The sequence below is a fragment of the Misgurnus anguillicaudatus genome, chromosome 12 (assembly GCF_027580225.2).
Source record: "Misgurnus anguillicaudatus chromosome 12, ASM2758022v2, whole genome shotgun sequence".
Taxonomy (NCBI): domain Eukaryota; kingdom Metazoa; phylum Chordata; class Actinopteri; order Cypriniformes; family Cobitidae; genus Misgurnus; species Misgurnus anguillicaudatus.
The window spans coordinates 37,601,921-37,625,000 of NC_073348.2; the positions used below are offsets into that span (position 1 = coordinate 37,601,921).

A 23,080-nucleotide genomic window follows, 5' to 3' on the forward strand; every position below is an offset into this window, starting at 1 on the left:
CATTTTCCTTTTTATGGTTTGTGATTTGTATAGTCATAGGAAAATGTAGGCGTTATTTTGTCACGAATTGGTAGCAGTATGCCAGCTGGAGCCATCCACCTCCAGTCCCTGCGCCAAGCCAGGCCAGCGGCGGGCGCGCCAGACAGAGCCACAGGACGCCTGGAGATGAAAAGGGTATTTACACACTGCAAAAAAATAATTTCCAAGAAAAAAAATCTTAGTATTTTTGTCTCATTTTCAGTAAAAATATCTAAAAATTCTTAACTTAAGATGCTTTTTCTTGATGAGCAAAACGACCCAAGAAAATAAGTCTAGTTTTAAGACCAAAAATATAAAATTTAAGTGATTTTGTTCATAAAACAAGCAAAAAAAAATCTAACAATGGGGTAAGCAAATTTTTCTTACATTTTTCTTGAATTTAGTGTTTAAGAAAAATGTTAAAGATTTTTTTCTTACCCCATTGGCAGTTTTTTGCTTGTTTTATGGCACAAAATCACTTAAATTTCATATTTTTGGTCTAAAAATTAGACTTATTTTCTTGGGTCGTTTTGCTCATTAAAAAATCATCTTAATTTAAAAAATGTTTAGATATTTTTACTGAAAACAAGACAAAAATACTAAGACATTTTTTCTTGAAAATCATTTTTTGCAGTGCACTGCAAAAATGTCTATTATTATTTTTGTCTTGTTTTCAGTAAAAATATCCAAAAATTCGTCAATTAAGAGTTTTTCTTGATGAGCAAAATGACCCAGGAAAATACGTTTTTAGACCAATTCTTTTTAAGTGAATTCGTGCTTAAAACAAGCAAAAATATCTGCCAATGGGTTGAGAAAAAAATCTTGAAATAAGATTTCTTTTTACTAAAAAACTTAATTCAAGCTAAACTTTCTCACCCCATTGGCAGATATTTTTGCTTGTTTCAAGCACAAATTGTATATTTTTTTGTCTAAACTTGACTTATTTTCCTAGGTCATGTTGCTCATCAAGAAAAAACATCTGGATTTAATAATTTTTTGATATTTCTACTGAAAACAAGACAAAAATACTATGTTAGAAAGTCATTTTTTGCAGTGTATGGACCCATCTAACTCTAGGGGATACGGCGAACAAGCTAAAGTCCCAAAAAGTCGGTGGGTTCCTTAAATGCACTTCATCTTAAAAGAAACAAACCCAAAAAGCTTTAAAATAACTCAAACTGTTGTATAAACAAAATCTATTCAAAATTAAATCCCTCATTCAGATTTTTCCTAAGGATTTTCCTGGTAAGATCACCAGAGGAGAAATATTACAGTTAACACTAAACCATGGATAAACTCTTTTATTAAACCGGTGTTTGAAAGTGTAAATGTGTGTGTTAGTGAGAGGATCAGAGAATGACAGCTTTCCTCTGTCACAATCCAACTCAACTCTGATTCTCTCCAGTTTCACTTTGACTGGGAGAAAATGAAGTGTTTTTACTGGTGTAATGACTGGAGCGTATTTACCAGAGCAATACCCCACATACCAGACTCCACTACTGTAAAATATGTTCTTCTTTCTCTCTGCAGATTCTGTCATCACACCCAGACACCAGCTTGTGTTGTCTCCAACGTGAACCTCCCAGCGGTGAATCCCCGAGTTAAAGCTTTCCGAACCCACAACACATGCAGATGAATCAAATCTCTCTGGATTATCAGGAAGCAGCCGCAGCGCTGAATCTTTACTGAATCTCACAGTGGTCAAATCGTCAGATAGAAAGAGACGAGGACAAGCAGTGTTTGGGTCCAAAGTCACTGGAACTGAAAGGAGAGAGAAAATAAATGAGATAAATGTTGATTGTGAGAGTAAAGCTGTTGTATTTTGTGCTCACTGTATTCAACATTCTCCTTCATCTTGTGTATGACAGTAAAGTTCAGGTTGCTGAGATGTTTTGCTACATTGATCATCATTCCTGAGATGTCCTCTGGATCTGATGTTGTACACTGAACTCTGGATGAACATTCAGGAGATTCTGCTGTGAGTTTACACAATTCAAACATCTCCATTGTGCTCTTAAAGTCCTGTTAAAAACACACACATGCAGATTATTTATTCAGGGTTCCCATAGTTAACTTCAAATTCAAGGACCTTTCAAGGACTTTCTAGGTCCCATACCCTCAAATTCAAGGACTAAATATGGGGACACAATTTAAGTGAGAGCAAGGTTACATTGTGTTACCTTTTAAATACATTGTTACAGTTCCCTTTTCGAGGGAACTCGCGCTGCGTCACTGCGGTGACACTTTGGGGACGCCTCCAGGGGTAAGTGTGTCTGAATGTGTATATCAAATTCAACCAATAGTGAGGCTTAACCACAAAGACAAGGTGACGCGGGAGCCAGGAAGTATATCGCTATCTGAAATATTGCCAAAGACGGCGTTACAGGGATGCAGGAAGTATGGCAAGGGAGACGCAGCGTCTCGTTCCCTTCTCAGAAAACAACAGTTACATACGTAACCCGAGACGTTTTCATGTGTCAAACACAACTATGCAAAAAAACATTTTGGTATGAATCAACATTCGCATACAGAAGATAAAAGCATTTAAAGCAAACAGTTTTTATGATATTATCCTACACTACACAGGGAATAATATGGATTTTTTCCCCCAGAAAACTTTTTGCATAAAATAGATTCAAGCCCTTTCAATGACCTGTATCTATGTATGTATATTTTCAAAAACTTCCCAGGGCTTTGAATTTCCCCCCCTAGATTCACAAATTTTCAAGGACCCGTAGGAACCCTGTTTATTACATTTCACTTGAATGTTTGAAAATGACAATCATATTGTTTCTTCTCACCTGTAGGAATGAAACATCATCAGCTGTCATCTTCTCCTCTATGACTCGGATTATGTTTGAAAGAGATGAAATCTCACTGCTCATCTTCTCAATCTTCTCCTTCATCATCTGACTCTTCTGCTCCTCTTCTTCTCTCAGTGCTGTTATTCTGGCTGACTCTTCATCATGTAGAAATTGACGAAGTTTCTCAAACTCTTCATGAATCTGCGTCTCTGTGAATTCAGCCTGATTCTGATACAAAACACATTTCACACACAAACATATAATGACTGAATCAGGTCTGGATCAATACATTTACAAAGTAGGGGTGAGCGTGGCACAAACTAATGCAGGGTTAATTGTAACGCAGCTACACTGAAAAAAATTATTCATTTAATTTACTCAGTTTTTTAAGGAAAGTGGTTACAATCAATTTATTTAAGCCACATTTAAACAACAAAAAATGAAATTAAATTAAAAACTTTTGCTTGAATGGATTGATTGCAGCCACTTACCTTAAGAAATTTTAGTAAATTGAATAATTTTTTTCAGTGAACTTTACATATTTATACAGGGCCGAGCAATCTGTGCTTTGGTCTTTTTCTCTACTGTCAGATGATCTCCTGTGAATTTGTAAAATTTTGGTGTGTTTTGGTTAAGATATTGAACAAAGAAATTAATGAAAATAAATGTCTTTATCTTATGTTATTTTCGATTTCTGAGTTGGGTGTGTAAGTCACCAAATCCAACCTTATATTATTTTAATCACTGTCTTGTTACCTAACAAATAACAGCATTTGAAACATGTCAGCAACTCCTAGTAACTGACAGCTGGGATGAAATTTTTTTTACACAGCAGGGTTGTCACAGTGTTACCATTAAGCCTCAGTTATACACTCATCTAAAGGATTATTAGGAACACCTGTTCAATTTCTCATTAATGCAATTATCTAATAAACCAATCACATGGCAGTTGCTTCAATGCATTTAGAGGTGTGGTCCTGATCTCCTGAACTCCAAACTGAATGTCAGAATGGGAAAGAAAGGTGATTTAAGCAATTTTGAGCGTGGCATTGTTGTTTGTGCCAGACAAGCCGGTCTGAGTATTTCACAATCTGCTCAGATACTGGGACATCCAGTATGCGGCAGTCCTGTGGGCGAAAATGCCTTGTTGATGCTAGAGATAAGAGGAGAATGGGCGACTGATAGAAGAGCAACTTTGACTGAAATAACCACTCGTTACAATCGAGGTATGCAGCAAAGCATTTGAGAAGCCACAACACGCACAACCTTAAGGCGGATGGGCTACAACAGCAGAAGACCCCACCGGGTACCACTCATCTCCACTACAAATAGGAAAAAGAGGCTACAATTTGTACAAGCTCACCAAAATTGGAGAGTTGAAGACTGGAAAAATGTTGCCTGGTCTGATGAGTCTCGATTTCTGTTGAGACATTCAGATGGTAGAGTCAGAATTTGGCGTAAACAGAATGAGAACATGGATCCATCATGCCTTGTTACCACTGTGCAAGCTGGTGGTGGTGGTGTAATGATGTGGGGGATGTTTTCTTGGCACACTTTAGGCCCAAAATAGTGCCAATTGGGCATCTTTTAAATGCCACGGCCTACCTGAGCATTGTTTCTGACCATGTCCATCCCTTTATGACCACCATGTACCATCCTCTGATGGCTACTTCAAGCATGATAATGCACCATGTCACAAAGCTCGAATCATTTTAAATTGGTTTCTTGAACATGACAATGAGTTCACTGTACTAAAATGGCCCCCCAGGCACCAGATCTCAATCCAATAGAGCATCTTTGGGATGTGGTGGAACGGGAGCTTCGTGCCCTGGATGTGTATCCCACAAATCTCCATCAACTGCAAGATGCTATCCTATCAATATAGGCCAACATTAAAAAAAATGCTTTCAGCACCTTGTTGAATCAATGCCACGTAGAATTAAGGCAGTTGTGAAGGTGAAAGGGGGTCATAAAGCCAAAGCCAAAAAGCGTTAGGTAAGCGCTCTCCCCTACTTGCGTTATACAACATTATGTTTCATTCAAACCTTTATATGTTCTGCAGTTTGATCCAAATTTTGTTTAATCTCCTCAAATTTTCTCAGTTTCTCCTGTAGGGGTTTTAATGCAATTTCAATTTTCTCCTGAAAGAAATCAACAGGTACATATTAGGGGTGAACCCGAATAGTGGAAGATTCGATAAGAGTGCTGATTCGACTACCAAATTTACTGTCGAATGATGTGTTATGAAATGAGGATCATTCAATTTTGGCTATATAAGGCTGCACAATCTGATTTCACATATAACAGCTTTCTCCCAAGTAATGTGTGTGAAAACCAGAGGTGGACACTACTTGAGTATTTTAAGTAAATTTTCCAAGCATCTGTGCTTTATCAGAGTGTTTGTCTTGGGAAAAAAATTACTTTACTAAAAAAATGTTCACTACATTCTAAAGCATATAATCATACTGTGTATTCCTTTTATATCGAATATTAAAATTGATTTAATACCTAATTACATTAAAATGGTGTACTTTTACTTTTCTTGAGTAAAAGTACGAAAGGGCTTTTTACTTAAGTAAAAGTAAAAAACAAAATACTAGATGTTTAATGTACTTAAATATTTAATATAAACCAAAAAATTAACATTATGTAAAAATGTTGATTATATGCGTTGGAATGTATGTTTTACAAAGAAAAACACTGATAAATGTACTTTTATGTAGAAAGTAAAAATACTTTGTCTGCCTCTGGTGAAAACATAAAACCAAGATTTTTTAGATATTGATATTATTAATGTGAAGAAATGTTTTGAATATTATATTGATCACACCTTATTATCAATGACAGCTTCATCGACAGGACAGAATTTGTGGTTGTTGTGAGTTCTGGAGTCTCGACACACCAAACACACCGGCTGTTCATCATCCAGACAGAAGAGTTTAAGTTCCTCATTGTGAAAATGACAAAGTGATGAAGGTCTCTGACTTTTTTCTTGTAATAAAGTCTCACACAGGTTCTTCAAAACCAAATTAACTGGAGGAAACTCTTTTGAAGATCTTTTTCTGCAAACTGGACAATCATTAGATCCTTTACTTTCCCAGAACCTCTGAATACAGTCTTTACAGATACTGTGACTGCAGGACAACAAAACAGGATTTGTAAAAATATCACAGCACACAGGACAAGAGACATCCTCTTCAGAAAAACTGCTAGACGCCATTTTTAAGCTTCAAGTCAAAATCCTTCAAAGTTTCACTTTCAGTTGAGTAAAATAATAATCCAGTTTAAACTCTCAGAGATCTGTTTAAAACCAAATGTTCATTTTCACAGCAGGGACTCCCAAAACTCGGCATCAGAAATATTAATCATCATCACTAAATGTTTTCTTAGTTAACCGAGTAACGGTTACAGTATATGTGACAGTCTCAGCTTCCTCGATCTCTGTAAAAAGGGAGGAGTTTATTGTATACGACTGAAACAGCTTTGGTCTATACGAGGAGTCTGCAGACCTGAAGCAAGGCAGATTTACGGCCCAGGCAAGAATATACATATACGTACCTACGTCAAAACAACAACATTAAAGGGGATATTTCACAAGACTTTTTGTCAGATGTCAAATAAATCTTTGGTGTCCCCAGAGTACATAAGTTTTAGCTCAAAATATCATATAGATAATTTATTATAAATCATGTTAAAATTGCCACTTTGTAGGTGTGAGCAAAAATCTGCTGTTTTTGGGTGTGTCCTTTTAAATGAGCTAATCTCTGCACTAAATGGCAGTGTCGTGGTTGGATAGTGACGATTAAGGGGTGGTATTATTAAAATAAGATCCCCTTCTGAGGTCACAAGGGGAGTCAAATTTCAATTACCTGTTTTTTATATGCTTGCAGAGAATGGTTTACCAAAACTAAGTTACTGGACTGATTGATAGAAGCACTGTGGACCCAACTATAGCACTTAAAGGTCACATTCTTTATGATCCCATTTTTTAAACCTTAGTTAGTGTGTAATGTTGCTATAATAGCATAAATAAGTCCTGTAAAATGATACACTGTAAAAAATCCAACTTCAAAATGTTCTTTCAACAAAAATAATTAGGTAACTTGAACAAAGATTTTTTTTGTTGAAGGGCGTCAATTCATTATTTTGTGTTCACTGAATGAAAAAAGCATAATCATTCCGCTAAAATATTATTTTGTTTACTGGACTTATATATATAAGTTCACCAAACTTGCCAAACTGAGTAATCTGAACAAGCAATTTAAAATATCTGAATTTGAATATACAAAATTCCTCTTTACCCAACTTACACTGAAAAAAATGATTCATTGAATTTAATCAGTTGTTTTAAGGTAAGTGGTTGCAATCAATTTATTTAAGCTAGATTTAAACAAAAGTTTTATATTTTATTTTACTTTACTAATCTTTTTTGTTTAAATGTAGCTTAAATAAATTGCAAACGCTTACCTTAAAAAAATTGTTTAAATTCAATGAATCATTTTTTTCAGTGTAGTCACTAGTTGAGTAAACACAGAAATTAGCTTATTGCCTAATCAGTTTAAGTTGGTTCAACTTAGCTCAGTAAATTGAGTTAGGTGAACTACATCATCCAAGAGTTGAGTAAATGCAAAAAAGCTGTGTAGCAAGTTGTCTTGAAAATTTAAGTTAAGTCAACTTTTAATTTTTTACCGTGTAAAGCTCAAAGTTCACTGGCAGGCGATATATTTTCTTTAACTGATCCGTCGTTCAAAGCCTACAGCGAACGGCCGGTATGGACTACAACCCTCTACTTCCTGCATTAATGATGTCACTAGAACAGTTTTTTCACTAAACTCCGCCCACAGGAATACGTCAGTCGCCAGCTAAGCTAACGGCAAGCTAAGCTGCTATCGAATCACAACACATTAAACAAACTACACAATCAGAACTCGATACGTTTTTTTCTAAAGGAGGGACTTCATAGAACAAGGAAGACATCAGCCCATTTTGAGGACATTGAAAACTGCGCTATAGAGATTGTGTGAAAAATAATGCGTTTTTTACAAGTGAAACATTAACACATGTTATATTGCTCAATGTAAACACAATCAAAGCTTCAAAAACACTGAAAGAACGGGAGCTTTAAATGAAAATAGTGTCATTTTCCAGCTCCCCAAGAGTTAAACATTTGATTTTTACCATTTTGAAATCCATTCAGCTGATCCCTGGGTCTGGCAGTACCACATTAGCATAGCGTACCATGGCTGCAGCAGGCGTAATGGTATTATGCAGCGCCTGAAAATAGTTCCCTTGGTAACTCTTTCAATACAGCAGGGGATTATTTTCAGGTGCTGCGTAATATCATTGCGCCTGCTGCACCCATGGTACGGCAGCAAAGTCCTTGATTATTATGCTGGAATGAGAGTATAGCTCCTAGCCCGTGGATTATAGATTATGCTAAGCTATGTTAAAAGTGGTACCACCAGACCCGGAGATCAGCCGAATGGATTCCAAAACGGTAAAACTCAAATGTTTAATTCTAGGGGAGCTGTAAAATAAGCCCCCTTAAAAAAAAAAAATGTGGAGTGTCCCTTTAAACATGGAAACCGTCGGATTTTCATGATATGTCTCCTTTAAATAGATGCTTCAATTTTAACGTCTTGTCCATTAAAATTGAGATTTTAGGTGAATTTTAAAAAACGAATAACATTGACATATACGATAAATAGTGTATTGATCCGCACCAAATATTTAAATATATGTAGATATTCACTGTTGATTCATACACAGCCTGAAGACAATGAACAGCAATGGAATTTAGTGTTTTAGTGAATTGAACAATTAATATCACATATTATGATACACTGTACCCAAGCTTATAGGTTTTCATATTTAAAATCACATGCACATATATATACACATACATTAAATATACACAGGTGATTAATTAACTATTGTTGTGGTGAATTTACATAAAAGTTTTATTCAGATATTACTTCCCCCTGCAGACTTACTGTGTAATAAGGAGCATCTATCTGCTGTAGTATTAAATAAATAACTATTGGTTGTCGTACAGAATTCAGTAATGTCTTCCCTACATTTTGTGTAGATGTTTTCCTACATTTTTCTTTGAATTGTAACAAGGGCATTCTGTCTAAACAGCTGCTTTGTTTCGTAGCTGCTTTTGCACACAGGACATACGGAAAATGTTTATATTTTAACCAACAATGGGTTAAATAATCCAGCATAGGTTAAAGGATTAGTCAATTTTCTTTTAAAAAATCTAGATAATTTACTCACCACCATGTCATCCAAAATGTTGAAAATGTTGTTCAGTCGAGAAGAAATAGTTTTTTAAGGAAACCATTCCAGAATTTTTCTCATTTTAATGGATTTTAATGGACACCAACACTTAACAGTTTTAATGCAGTTTAAAATTGCAGTTTCAAAGGACTCTAAATGATCTCAAAGAGGCATAAGGGTCTTATCTAGCGAAACGATTGTCATTTTTGACAAGAAAAATAAAAATATGCACTTTTAAACCACAACTTCTCGTCTTCCTCCAGCTGTGTGACGAGCCAGCGCGACCTCACATAATTGCGTAATGGCATGGAAAGGTCACGTGTTACATACATGAAACGCACATTTGTGTACCATTTCAAACAATAAACTGACACAAAGACATTAATTATTATCATTCGACATACAACAACGTCGGAACGGTCCTTTTTCTCCACACTTGTAAACACTGAGGCGTAGTTTCGCATACGTCATCCATGACCTCATGACGTGATAACGTATTACATGGTTGCGCTGGCGCGTCACACGACCGGAGATAGACAAGAAGTTGTGGTTTAAAAGTGCATATTTCCTACTTTTCTTGTCAAAAATGACAATCGTTTCACTAGACAAGACCCTTATGCTTCATTTGGGATCGTTTAGAGTCCTTTGAAACTGCAATTTTAAATTGCATTAAAACTGTTAAGTGTTGGGGTTCATTGGAGTCAATTAAAAAGAGAAAAATCCTTGAATGTTTTCCTCAAAAAACATAATTTCTTCACAAAGAAAGACATCAACATTTTGGATGACATGGTGGTGAGTAAATTATCTGGATTTTTTTTTTTTTAATTGACTAATCCTTTAATAGGTGACCCTAGACCACAAACCAAGTCATAAGTCAGATGAGTATATAAAATATTGATTATTTATGCCAAGTAAACATCATGTCTCATGAAGATATTTTGTACATTTTCTAATTTATTTCTATAAAAAATGTATAAAACATGAATAATATTTGTTGATAATGACTTCATTTGGACAACTTTAAAGGTGATTTTCTCAATATTTAGATTTTTTGAACCCTCAGATTACAGATTTTCAAATAGTCAAATATTGCCCTATCCTAACAAACCATACATCAATGGAAAGCTTATTTATTCAGATGATGTATAAATCTTTTGTGGTCCATGGACAATGACAACCCAATGGGTTCAGTTCGTCCAGCCTGATCTCACGAGAATCCAAACATATTTTACGAGTTGGCCAATTTGTAGGAATTCGTATGAAGTTAATCGTGCAAAAACGTACGATTCTCATGAAAGCCCCAACGGCACAGGGGTAAAGGCAAATCATAAAAAAATGTACGAATGTAGTCATATGAATTAATACGAATTAGCCAACTGGTAAAATATGTACGCATTCTCGTGAGATAGCATTGCAGCATCCCTTTTTGACCCAAACCTTGTGCTATTTAAATATTTATTTATTTATGCAGTCAAAAAATACTCTTGCTGTAACGATCCAATGAGATCCAAAATCCACTGAAACCAAAGTAAATAAATAAAAACATTTGGATGTTTCTATAAAGCAGACGTGTAGTGACGTAAAAAGGGAAATCCAAGACATTCTCATTAATCTGGTTTAAAAGCTCTTTTGCTACTTTAAAAAGATGCCCTTCATAGCTCAATTAGTCTGTCCTGATTCCCAGAGAAGCCTTTATATAATAAGGCAGGGATTAAAGAAACTAATTATACGCTTTTCATTTGTAACTGAGAGATGGACCCTTCACCAGCCCATATGTACATGAAGATTTACACTTTCACACATACTGCATCTCTAATCTAGATTAGTCCGTTTGATGCTCTGTTTATAGGAGAACAAATGATTAACAATCTACATTTTACACAAGAAGGTAATAGTGAATTATGCACCGTTATGTGCATGTAAAATCCCATTTGCACTGCAGTTGTTTAGCTGAATGTTAATTCGTTTTTGTAACGGATGTATACGTTAGGCCCTGTTTACACCTGGTATTAAGATGCAGTTTGGTCGATCGGATCACAAGTGGACCAGGTTAAATACGGGGTCTAAAGCTCGTCCACTTTCAATCACATTTAGAGGTAGTCGAAAACACATTCGATTTCTTTTGTGATGATGTACAGAGCATAATGATTTTACATCGGTCCTGACTTTGATACGGTATTTTGACTGTCATTGCTCAAACTAAAGTGGCTGCTTTCTGCCTCTTTTAAAGGATTAGTACATTTTCTTAAAAAAAAAAATCCAGATAATTTACTCACCACCATATCATCCAAAATGTGGATGTCTTACTTTGTTCAGTCGAGAAGAAATTATGTTTTTTTGAGGAAAACATTACCGGATTTTTCTCATTTTAATGGACTTTAATGGACCCCAACACTTAACAGTTTTAATGCAGTTTAAAATTGCAATTTCAAAGGACTCTAAACGATCTCAAACGAGGCATAAGGGTCTTATCTAGCAAAACGGTTGTCATTTTTGGCAAGAAAAATTAAAAAGATGCACTTTTAAACTACAACTTCTGGTCTTCCTCCGGTCCTGTGACGCGCCAGCGCAATCTCACGTAAAAAGGTCACGAATGACGTATGTGAAACTGCGCCCCAGTGTTTATAACTTGTTATATGTCGAATGATACTAATTAATGTCTTTGTGTCAGTTTATTGTTTAAAATGGTCCGCAAATGTGCGTTTCATATATGTAACACGTGACATTTCCACGGCATTACGCAATTACGTGGTCACGCTGGCGCGTCACAGGATCGGAGGAAAACAAGAAGTTGTGGTTTAAAAGTGCATATTTTTTATTTTTCTTGTCAAAAATGACAATCGTTTCACTAGATAAGACCCTTATGCCTCGTTTTGGGATCATTTAGAGTCCTTTGAAACTCCGTTGAAACTGCAATTTTAAACTGTTACGTGTTGGGGTCCATTAAAGTCCATTAAAATGAGAAAAATCCTCAAAAAACATAATTTCTTCTCGACTGAACAAAGAAAGACATCAACATTTTGGATGAGATGGTGGTGAGTAAATTATCTGGATTATTTTTAAGAAAATTGACTAATCCTTTAATTGTTTTTGTTTCATTTTGTACATGTAAAAAGATTTCCTCCATTTTGGGACCTGCTGCTGCTTTGGTTATATAAAGATAATTTCACATAAATTAATCGAAGTAATCATGACAGAAGTGGTTGAAACAAGATGAATTAAACACCAGGTGTGAACGGACACATCCGATCGACCAAAATGCACCTTAATGCCAGGTGTAAACAGGGCCTTGGACAGAAGGTAGTTAACATGACCTCAACATGACATCTAAATCGACTCTATTTACTTTAATACATATTCATGATCTTATGCAATATACTTTATTCCAAAGAAATAAGATTTAGAGGTCACTCTTTACAAAACAAATAATTCGCAAGTTCTGTACTATATTTATTGTCTGGTTAAAATCCCATTTCACCATTTCAAAAATGCATGAGGTAAGGTAAAATTAAGAATTAACCCTTAAAACTTTCTAAGATGAATGTGATAAGAGTTTAATGTCCAATCATTTGGAAAAAGTCTAGCATGTCATCGTTTTTGTTTTGCAAAATAAATAACACAAGCAGAGAGGTTTTCATTGGTCGGTTTCAGCCCTGTATTGACATGCAAAGAGCTCAAGACTGCTGCAGTATATGGTTACAGTATTCAAGAATGGATTTATATTGAATTATGTAATGAAATGAAAAATATCATTTCAAATAATAATATTTCAAACATTTAAACATGCTCATAAAGAGTCATTCTCAACAAATAACACAAATGTACAAATATAAAACACTGTATAGTCATTCATTATATCTTGAAAAAATATATATATTGCAACGGCAGTATGAGAGACAGAGAGAGAGGTCATGGGTCAAACATGCCCAGCACGACATAAATAACATTTACACAATTTGTATTTACTGTACAGTACATTTTTGGTGCACAAATTTGGCATGCAATATCTCTTTTAAATAGGAGAAGATAAAGTCCCAGATGAATGATATAAAAAGTGGCTTCAAAGGTGCAAAGATACTGTTAAGATTTGGGGTATTTAATAAAAGAAACCCCACTGTGGTCGGAGCTGAACGTAGCTCAGAATTACATTCAATTTTGCATACAGTAGGTTTGTAAAAGCTAAACATTTATTACACACAGAGACAGAAATGCAGGCAGATGTTTTGGCACCACAAACCAATCAAATGTTCTGGATTTTAAGAAGAGCCAAACTGATTATAGTGCTACAGATTATAAATAGACATATAAATAAAGTACATCATATGAGCAACCATTCATTTTGGTGCCCTATTACTGATTGTAATATGCAGATTTGCATATAAAACTATATAAATATCTTTTTAAAACAATGTTTAAAATTAAACTGATGTTCACAGTGTATTTAACACGAGACGTGTTTCGGAAGCCATCGATTTAAAACGTCTTTAGACGAATCAGTTCTTCTTTTTCCGGCTGGGACTCTGGCTTGAATCCGGCTTTAGCTCTCTGTACTGAACCTGATGACAGATCAATCAGAAATCACACGAATTCACAGGAATTAATACTATAGTGGGTCAGGATCTCAACTTGGGGACTTACCATCTGAACATCTGAAGGAACCCGAGACAAAAAATCCAGCAGCTCGTTGTTATCGATGAGGTAAGGGTTTCGAAGTTTCTTGGTGAATTTGTTGATTCCTGCATGAAATGTTTTATATGTTAAAAAAATGCATATTTTTTACTGACCTAAAATGTATTTACTGTAAAGTCAACCATGCAAAGGTCACTTTATAACCCTTTGGCGTCGTGCAGGGTACTTAATTGCTTTCTTTTGTTTGCAATATGGGTCAGATTGAGACATTTTATTTTTTGCATTTGTAAAACTAGAAATTATTTTATAATGTGTGATCCTGGACCACAAAACCAGTCTTAAGTCGCACGGGAATATATGTAGCAAAAGCCAAAAATAAAATGTGTGGGTCAAAATTATAGTTTTTTTCTATTATGATGACGCTCTATGAAAATATTCTGTAAATTTCCTACCATAAATATATTAAAACTTAATTTTGGATGCAGTTGCTACGAACTTCATTTGGACAACTTTCAAAGCGATGTTATCATTTTTTTATTTTATATTTTCCTATTAATTTTCAGATTTTCAATAGTTGTACCTCGGCCAAATATTGTCCTATCATAACAAATCAATGACCATACATCAATGGCAAGCTTATTTATTCAGCTTTCAGATCATGTATAAATCTCAATTCAAAATATTTTACCTTAAGAGCGGGTTTGTGGTCCTGGGTCACATATTTAAAGTTTAAAAGATAATTTGGACCTTGTTGCGAGTGTGAATTTGTTTGAAAAGCGCTACAGAAATAAACGTGAACTGAATTAAATTAATTATTTATACAGCTTGAGATAGATTTTCCAGGTGACAAAATCCTACAAAATATTCTGTAGCAGTTATTTTAGTAACACTTTATAATAATGTTCATTAGTTAACATTAGTTAATGTATTAACTAACATGAACAAACCATGAGCAATACATTTGTTACAGTATTTATTAATCTTTGTTAATGTTAGTTTATAGAAAGAAAGCTTTTAATTGTTTGTTCATGGTAGTTCACAGAGCATTAACTAACATTAACAAGATTTTATTAAAGTATTATTAATTATAGACATAAACATTAAAAAAGATTAATAAATGCTGTTTAAGTGCAGTTCATTATTAGTTCATGTTAACTAATGTAGTTAACTAATGAACCTTATTGTAAAGTTTTACCGTTATTTTAGATGCAAAAAAAAAAAATCCCATTTCATTATATATCCACATATACACAAAAATCAAAATATAAATAAATAAATAAATAATATATATATATATATATATATATATATATATATATATATATATATATATATATATATATATATATATATATATAAATATAAATATATATATATATATATATATATATATATATCCAAAACCAGTAAGTAATTTTACTGCATCTGAAAAGCAACTTAGCGTGCATCAGGTTTGCATCAGCTATTGAAAATTGCATCTTTAAATAGCTTAACATTGGCAAATGCATTGGTCTGGCCGATATATTGGTCTCTCACTAAAAGCGCTGTGTAATTTTAGTATAATAATTAAGAAAGTGTTTCATGCACAAGAATAAAGATTTCTCACCCCAGGCCAACACAATGTAGCGCAGCGGGATCAAATACAGCAGCACAGCACCGGCACACAGCACCGTTATGGCTAACCAGCTGAGAAACGGCACGGTCCAATTAAATGTGCTGAAAAAAAAGAACAACGTGTGACTAACATATAAAACTGATCGAGATATGCAAATGAACAAGTTATAAGATCAAAACATCTCACTTCTTAATTCTTTCCCCAAAGCATGCGACTTCATCCAGAGTGCTCTGAACCGTGATGATCACATCCTGAATCGCATAGAATTTGTCCAGAAAGCCCTTTTTCTCCGACTCCTGTCGTATGAAGGCACAAATACACTACGAGTTACTACAGTATTTGAAGATTAATTCAAGTATGCAGGAAATCGTCTAGTTAACATTTTGCGATTCGTTTAGCTGCGTTATGAGAAATGAAAGCCGTGGGGATGAGGAGCTTTTGTTTGCTTGCTGCTGTCTCTTTAGACTAAAAGGTTAGTTGGTGTAGCTTAACACAAAAGCGCCTCGCCTCCAATCCAACCACAGATTCATTAATATGGAACAGAGGGCCTCTCCACGACACACCGACCCGAACCGAATACTGGGAGAAAAATGAAATTAAATTAAAATCCTGGTGATACAAGTATCGGTTACATTTTAACTTCTGGCAAATTAAATTAGTTTGTGTGTCATGGTGCTTGTTTTAGAAATTAGACCTCGTAAAAAGAAAAAACTGGACATTTTGGACTGGAAATATCGATGATGCATCAAGTATTTTTCCCAGTAAATGCTTTTTTAGAAATAAAACGGCCCTCATGCAATGCAACCTGATATAAATATATTATCCTTGTTCTTCAGAACCCAAATTCAGATTTTAAAAGGTGTTGTTTTGGGTTACTATGGGAGTGGATGGTGCCCGAGATAGACTCTGTTAGTAACCCGAAATCCCTTTAAGTTTCAAAAGGACCCAAAATTGTTAAATAACTCCACTCGATATATATATTTTTCTACATTGTTGTTGTGGATATCACTCTCGGTTTAGTTGTTAGACGTTACTTAAAAAGTTAAACATCCAAAACTGCCTAAATATGCACCGAAAAGTTTGTTTTTACAAGTCTCAGTTACATTTTAACTTCTGGCAAATTAAATTATTGTGTGTGTGTGTGTGTGTGTGTCATGGTGCTTGTTTTAGAAGTTAGACCTCGTAAAAAGAAAATACTGGACATTTTGGACTGGAAATATCGATGATGCATCAAGTATTTTTCCCAGTAAAAGCTTTTTTAGAAATAAAACGGCCCTCATGCAATGCAACCTGATATAAATATATTGTCTTTGTTCTTCAGAATCCAAATTTAGATTTTAAAAGGTGTTGTTTTGGGTTACTATGGGAGTGGATGGTGCCCGAGATAGACTCTGTTAGTAACCCGAAATCCCTTTAAGTTTTAAAAAGACCCAAAATTGTTAAATAACTCCACTCGATATATATATTTTTCTACATCGTTGTTGTGGATATCACTCCCGTTTCAGTTGTTAGACGTTACTTAAAAAGTTAAACATCCAAAAACTGCCTAAATATGCACCGAAAAGTTTGTTTTTACAAGTATCAGTTACATTTTAACTTCTGGCAAATTAAATTATTGTGTGTGTGTGTGTGTGTGTGTCATGGTGCTTGTTTTAGAAGTTACACCTCGTAAAAAGAAAAAACTGGACATTTTGGACTGGAAATAGCGATGATGCATCATCATATGTTTTTTTCCAGTAAACGCTTTTTTAGAAATAAAACGGCCCTCATGCAATGCAACCTGATATAAATATATTGTCTTTGTTCTTCAGAATCCAAATTTAGATTTTAAAAGGTGTTGTTTTGGGTTACTATGGGAGTGGATGGTGCCCGAGATAGACTCTGTTAGTAACCTGAAATCCCTTTAAGTTTCAAAAAGACCCAAAATTGTTAAATAAATAACTCCACTTGATATATATTTTTCTACATTGTTGTTGTGGATATCACTCTCGTTTCAGTTGTTAGATGTTACTTAAAAAGTTAAACATCCAAAAACTGCCTAAATATGCACCGAAAGTTTTTTTTTTACAAGTATCAGTTACATTTTAACTTCTGGCAAATTAAGTTAGTTTGTGTGTCATGGTGCTTGTTTTAGAAATTAGCCCTCGTAAAAAGAAAAAAAATGACATTTTGGACTGGAAATATCGATGATGCATAAAGTATTTTCCCCAGTAAACGCTTTTTTAGACATAAAACGGCCCTCATGCAATGCAACCTGGTAAAAATATATTATCTTTGTTCTTCAGAACCCAAATTCAGATTTTAAAAGGTGTTGTTTTGGGTTTCCTGGTTACTATGGGAGTGGATGGTGCCCGAGATAGACTCTGTTAGTAACCCGAAATCCCTTTAAGTTTCAAAAAGACCCAAAAGTGTTAAATAAATAACTCAACTCAACATATATTTTTTTACTTTGTTGTTGTGGATATCACTCCCGTTTCAGTTGTTAGACATTATTTAAAAGTTAAACAGAAATGACTGAAAGAGAGGACTTTCATCATATAATTGATTATATTTTAGTTTGTTTTTCACCAAACCCTTTCGTTCGCCTTTTGGAAACTTAAAAAATACGTCACGAGTCAAGTGGATTTGTTTGTTTAACACCTTTGGGTCACCATCCACTCCCACAGTAACCAGAAAACCCCAAACAACGCTTTGAAAAAAAAATCTGCATTTAATTAAAGAAAGGCATTTGGGAAATCAAACGACATGGGGTGAATAAATAATGACAAAGCTTTCATTTTAAGGTAAACTATCCCTTTAATATTCAGAGCTTGTGACCAGAAGCAGATAAACTGTCTGACTGCATGAAGTTTGACCTCTGGTTTCACCTGTAAGGGCGCAGATGGAAATTCATTGGGAGGGGTTGTAAGTTGTGTTTTTCTTTCCCCGACAACTTCAGCAGCCCGGGTTCAACTAATCAATTGTCCCCATAAATTAGCTGGAACAATTTCGGAAAGCGGGCAGAGCAATATCCACCTCATCCCGTTTTCACGAGCAGCCGGCGGTGAGCTAAACGCAAACATGTGTCCGAAACGTATGAGGGGTCCATATTGAATGGAAAACAGGTGTCTGGGTCATTTGCGCAGAAATGCCTAAGTTAGCACCGCGGGTCAAAGGTCACGCCGCTAATGGCTGCCTTGTGGCGCACAAAGGGTTATGGGAACGCGAGGAACGGTTCGGAGTTAAACATCTGGGATACGTCGAGTATATTTGGCAACACAAACCTCAGGTGCAATTAAAGTAAAGTACTGACATATATTTTAAGCGGCAAGTCCATACTTCAACCTTACAGCTGTCCCCCGAAGCACCTAACTAACAGACAAGGCCACTCACAGGACCATTGTGCCATTTTACACGGAAAAATAAGGAAAAATGATCCATTTCCTTTAGCCTTAAGAGATCATTTAATAATGCATGTCAGCAACAGCCAAAAATAGAAAATAGTACCTTTTCATCTTTGTCATCAACTTCATCCTCATCTTCAAGAAAGTCTTCCATTGTTTGCTGTAAGACAACAACAAGAAATTCAGTCCAACATATAAAGGCAAAAAACTTCATATTTAAATTCATGAAGTAGTGCAAAATTATGATTTTATTGTTTTGGGACTCTTGCGATGCCCATCACAACTGACTCTTTGACCGGATATTCCCAACTAAAAAATGTAATTAAAATTTTGATGGCTTAATTGGAAAGCGAAGACCCCTCTTCACAAGCACGGCTCATCGAAAGTTATCGACGCTCGTTCCGCCCCATTTTGGCAATTAATACGAAATCAATTTTCAGGGAGAGGAGTTTTGCGTACGCACTCGGCCGTGATTGGCAACACTTCAGCGCGGCATGAAATTAGTTTGACACAATTTAATTGGAAAATGCGATAAGTAAATACAGCAGGTGAGTGGGATGGCACATTTATATGCCCCTGTATCCTCTCCACCTTTAATTACCAGAAATAATCGGAGGAAAATATGAAACTCCAGCTGTGCGCCAAAAAACTGAGGCCGGGATAAAAGTCAGATATTCGCCGATCGTTAACAATCTCACCACGGCACGTTCGCGCGTTTCCCTCCCGGACGCCAGCATGAAGAACTTCCACATCAGCAGCAGCAACAGGAACAACGGCACCATGTAGAACTCAAAGTTCCAAACCACAAATACGAAGATCTGAAAACATACAAATATCAGTTACTATTAAAGAAAATACATTGTATGCATTTATTCCCTAATGCATTTATATTTACATTCATGCATTCATCCAAAAAGACACATTATACTTGTTATCAGTATGGGTGGTTCTCACGAAATCCAGATTTGGAAGGTGCCCACCATCAGATCTTTAAACATTTTTTTGCACATATAAGATTAAGGTCTGAATTTACTACAAACATTATTTTTAGAAGATTTAAAAAAGATTTCCTATAGAATTATTTACATTTTTTGATTATCATTATCAAAAATTATCATTACCGCAACATGATATTACATTAAATATATGCATTTACAAACTCATGTTTCGGTAATGAGAACTAAAAAGTTGTCTAGGTATGACAAACAAAATTTTGTGTGTCACAGTCAATTATGTCCCTTCCAACTAATTAAAAAAAAAGTTAGTTTATTGAGGGTTTAAACAATGATTAAAATTGTTGCGGAGGATGAGAAAATTGGTCTTGGACACATTTATATTCCTTATTATTTAACAATGATCACCAAATAGCACATGTTTCTTTACTGTAAATGTTTATAGTATAACACTGAAGCTTCTTATTTTTTAGATTTTTTAATTATAAATTTTCCATGTCAAAGAACCCAAATCCAGTCATGGACACGTTGCGGTAATGAAAATTTTTCCCTTAAATGTGAAAAAAATTTGTTTGTCATTTGAAATCATGTGCAAAATGTCTGTTATTGTGTCTGTCTATCTATTATGTTTAACTCCATCCATCTTTTTCCATATAATGTATTTATTTATTTATTTATCTGTCTGTGAAACTTTATCCATCCATCCATCTTTATCTATGTATCTATTGTAATTAATTATTTCTTTGTCTCTCTGTCTATCTGTAAAACTTTATTCTATCCATCCATCCATCCATGCATCTTTATCTATCTTTTGTATTTATTTGTTTATTTATTTGTCTGTTTGTCTGTCTATCTCTATTAGGTTTTACTCCATCCATACATCGATCTATTGTATTTATTTGTTTATTTATTTATTTGTCTGTCTGTCCATGAATCTTTACTCTATCCATCCATCGATCCATTTTTTTTAGATGTTAGTTCATTGAGGGCTTAAACAATGATTGCAAATTGTTGCGGAGGATGAGAAAATTGGTCTTGGACACATTTATATTCCTTATTATTTAACAATGATCGCCAAATACCACACGTTTCTTTACTGTAAATGTTTATAGTATAACATGCGCTGAAGCTTCTTATTTTTTAGATTTTTTAATTATAAATATTTCCATGTCAAAGAACACAAATCCAGTAATGGACCCGTTGCGGTAATGACAATTTTTCCCTTAAATGTGGAAAAAAACACCAAAATTGGTTTGTATGATGTCATTTGAAATCATGTGCAAAATAGTACATGAAGAGATTTACGCTTCTTTTTTGTCTATCTTACTTTTTTATCAAAATGTTTCATGACACCTCATAAGTCTAATTTCGTGAGAATCACCCGTATGTGTGTTCCCTGGGACTTTGCACAGTCCAACTAAGCGACACCAATTTAATTGTCGGGCCAAACGGTCAACTTCACAATTTCAAGAGCGAGGTGCTTCATGTGTGCATTTTCAGAAGAACACAATAAAGATAAAGATGTAAGTAAAGCTGATGTGAGAGAGTCAGCGCCCCCTACAGTCAGATGATGGTAGTGCGTGCGTGAAGTGTGAGAATGTTAGTTGATGATTGAGATGAAGATGTGTGTATGTGTGTGTGTGTGATGAGCTCTTGAGGCAGTGTGATGGGGGCAGGCGGGGGCGTGGGGTGAATTCGGGCAGCGGGTCACAGAGGGACTGCGTCTGAGAGATCAGCTCTACTCGTTTTAGCTCAAGGGTTCTTCAGATCTAAACTACGAGCGCACTTCAAACATCACGGCTCTTCAACACACAACACTTACCCGGCAGCCTCAAACAAAACTCTTTTAGAGATATTTACAGTCCGTGTGTGTTTAAATATGACTGCTAAAGTTCTCAGGGGTAACGCGTCTGTCTCTCTGTCATCTGTCTATCTATCTACTGCGTGTAATGTATGCATATGTCTCTATTTGATGTTGCTTTCGGTCTGTCAATCTATCACCTTCAATCTATCCATCATCCATATTTATGTCTCTCTTTATCAAACTATCTATCTATTGTATTTATTTATTTATCTGTACGTCTATGAAACTTTACCGCATTCATCCATCCATTTTTCTGTCTTTGTTTATCTTGGGGTATTTGTCTGTTATTGTGTCCGTCTGTCTGTCTATTACGTTTTACTCCATCCATCCATTTTTTATCTATTGTATTTATTTATTTATCTGTCTATGAAACTTTACTCTATCCATTCATTTATCTTTCTGTCTCTGTTTATCTAACTATCTATCTATTGTGTTATCTGTCTGTTTGTCTGTCCGTCTGTCTATTAGGTTTTACTCCATCCATGCGTTTTTATCCATCTATTGTATTTATTTTATTATTTATTTGTCTGTCAATAAAACTTTACTCCATCCATCCATTTTTCTGTCTTTGTTCCATCTTTTGGGGCATTTGTTTGCTATTGTGTCTGTCTGTCTATTAGGTTTAACTCCATCCATCCATCCATCCATTTTTATCTATCTATCTATTGTATTTATTTATTTATATGTTTATCTTTTTGTCTATGAAACTTTATCCATCCATTTATCCATCAATTTTTATCTATCTATCTATCTATCTATCTATCTATCTATCTATCTATCTATCTATCTATCTATCTATCTATCTATGTATCTATGTATCTATCTATCTATCTATCTATCTATCTATCTATCTATCTATCTATCTATCTATCTATGTATCTATCTATCTATCATCCACCCACCCACCCACCCATCCATCCATCGTATTTATTTATTTATTTATCTTTCTGTCTACGAAACTTTATCCATCCATTTTTATCTATCTATTGTATTTATGTATGCATTTGTCTGTATATAAAACTTTACTCTATCCATCTTTATCTATCTATTGTATTTATTTATTTGTCTATCTGTCTGTCTATGAAAGTTTACTCTATCCATCCATTTTTCTGTCTTTGTTCCATCTTTTGGGGCATTTGTTTGCTATTGTGTCTGTCTATCCATTAGGTTTAACTCCATCCATCCATCCATCCATCCATCCATCCATCCAACTATCTATCCAACTATCTATCCATCCATCCATCCATCCATCCATCCATCTATTTGTCTGTCTATGAAACTTTATCCATCCATTTATCCATCCATTTTTATCTATCTATTGTATTTATTTGTCTATCTGTCTATGAAAGTTTACTCTATCCATCCATTTTTGTCTTTGTTCCATCTTTTGTGTTATTTGTTTGCTATTGTGTCTGTCTGTCTATATATTAGGTTTTAATACATATATCAAAACATCTTTATCTCTTTATTATATTCATTTATTTATTTGTCTGTCTGTCTATGAAACTCTATCCATCCATCCATCAAATTTT

At 34.8% G+C, this 23,080-nt stretch overlaps 2 protein-coding genes across 2 annotated transcripts in view; both read right to left on the reverse strand.

The window, feature by feature from the left end:
- Positions 1-1,236: 1,236 nt before the first annotated feature.
- Positions 1,237-6,253, reverse strand: LOC129446745 (E3 ubiquitin-protein ligase TRIM35-like). The gene is made up of 5 exons (XM_073874531.1): positions 5,653-6,253; positions 4,868-4,963; positions 2,820-3,050; positions 1,851-2,040; positions 1,237-1,779 (listed from the first exon to the last, which is right to left on the reverse strand). The coding sequence occupies exons 1-5, from the start codon at positions 6,040-6,042 to the stop codon at positions 1,238-1,240; spliced, it is 1,449 nt and encodes a 482-aa protein (XP_073730632.1). The 5' UTR covers positions 6,043-6,253; the 3' UTR covers position 1,237.
- A 6,482-nt stretch (positions 6,254-12,735) lies between these two features.
- Positions 12,736-23,080, reverse strand: part of mctp1b (multiple C2 domains, transmembrane 1b) — a 49,658-nt gene continuing 39,313 nt past the window's right edge. The window contains exons 14-19 of the mRNA XM_055207668.2: positions 19,430-19,549; positions 18,835-18,891; positions 15,535-15,644; positions 15,340-15,449; positions 13,743-13,840; positions 12,736-13,660 (exon numbers count right to left, since the gene is read on the reverse strand). Coding sequence (XP_055063643.1) covers positions 13,598-13,660; positions 13,743-13,840; positions 15,340-15,449; positions 15,535-15,644; positions 18,835-18,891; positions 19,430-19,549 — 558 coding nt within the window. The 3' untranslated portion in view covers positions 12,736-13,597. The remainder of the gene's footprint in view (positions 13,661-13,742; positions 13,841-15,339; positions 15,450-15,534; positions 15,645-18,834; positions 18,892-19,429; positions 19,550-23,080) is intronic.

What these genes read in the sequence shown, in the direction of transcription:
- LOC129446745 (XM_073874531.1), bottom strand. Translation starts at nt 6,042, where the DNA reads ATGGCGTCTAGCAGTTTTTCTGAAGAGGATGTCTCTTGTCCTGTGTGC. An exon ending in AAACTGCAGAACATATAAAG is followed by an intron (nt 3,051 to 4,867) that starts GTTTGAATGAAA and finishes GTTTTGTATCAG; the next exon opens with AATCAGGCTGAATTCACAGA. An exon ending in ATGATGTTTCATTCCTACAG is followed by an intron (nt 2,041 to 2,819) that starts GTGAGAAGAAAC and finishes TGTTTTTAACAG; the next exon opens with GACTTTAAGAGCACAATGGA.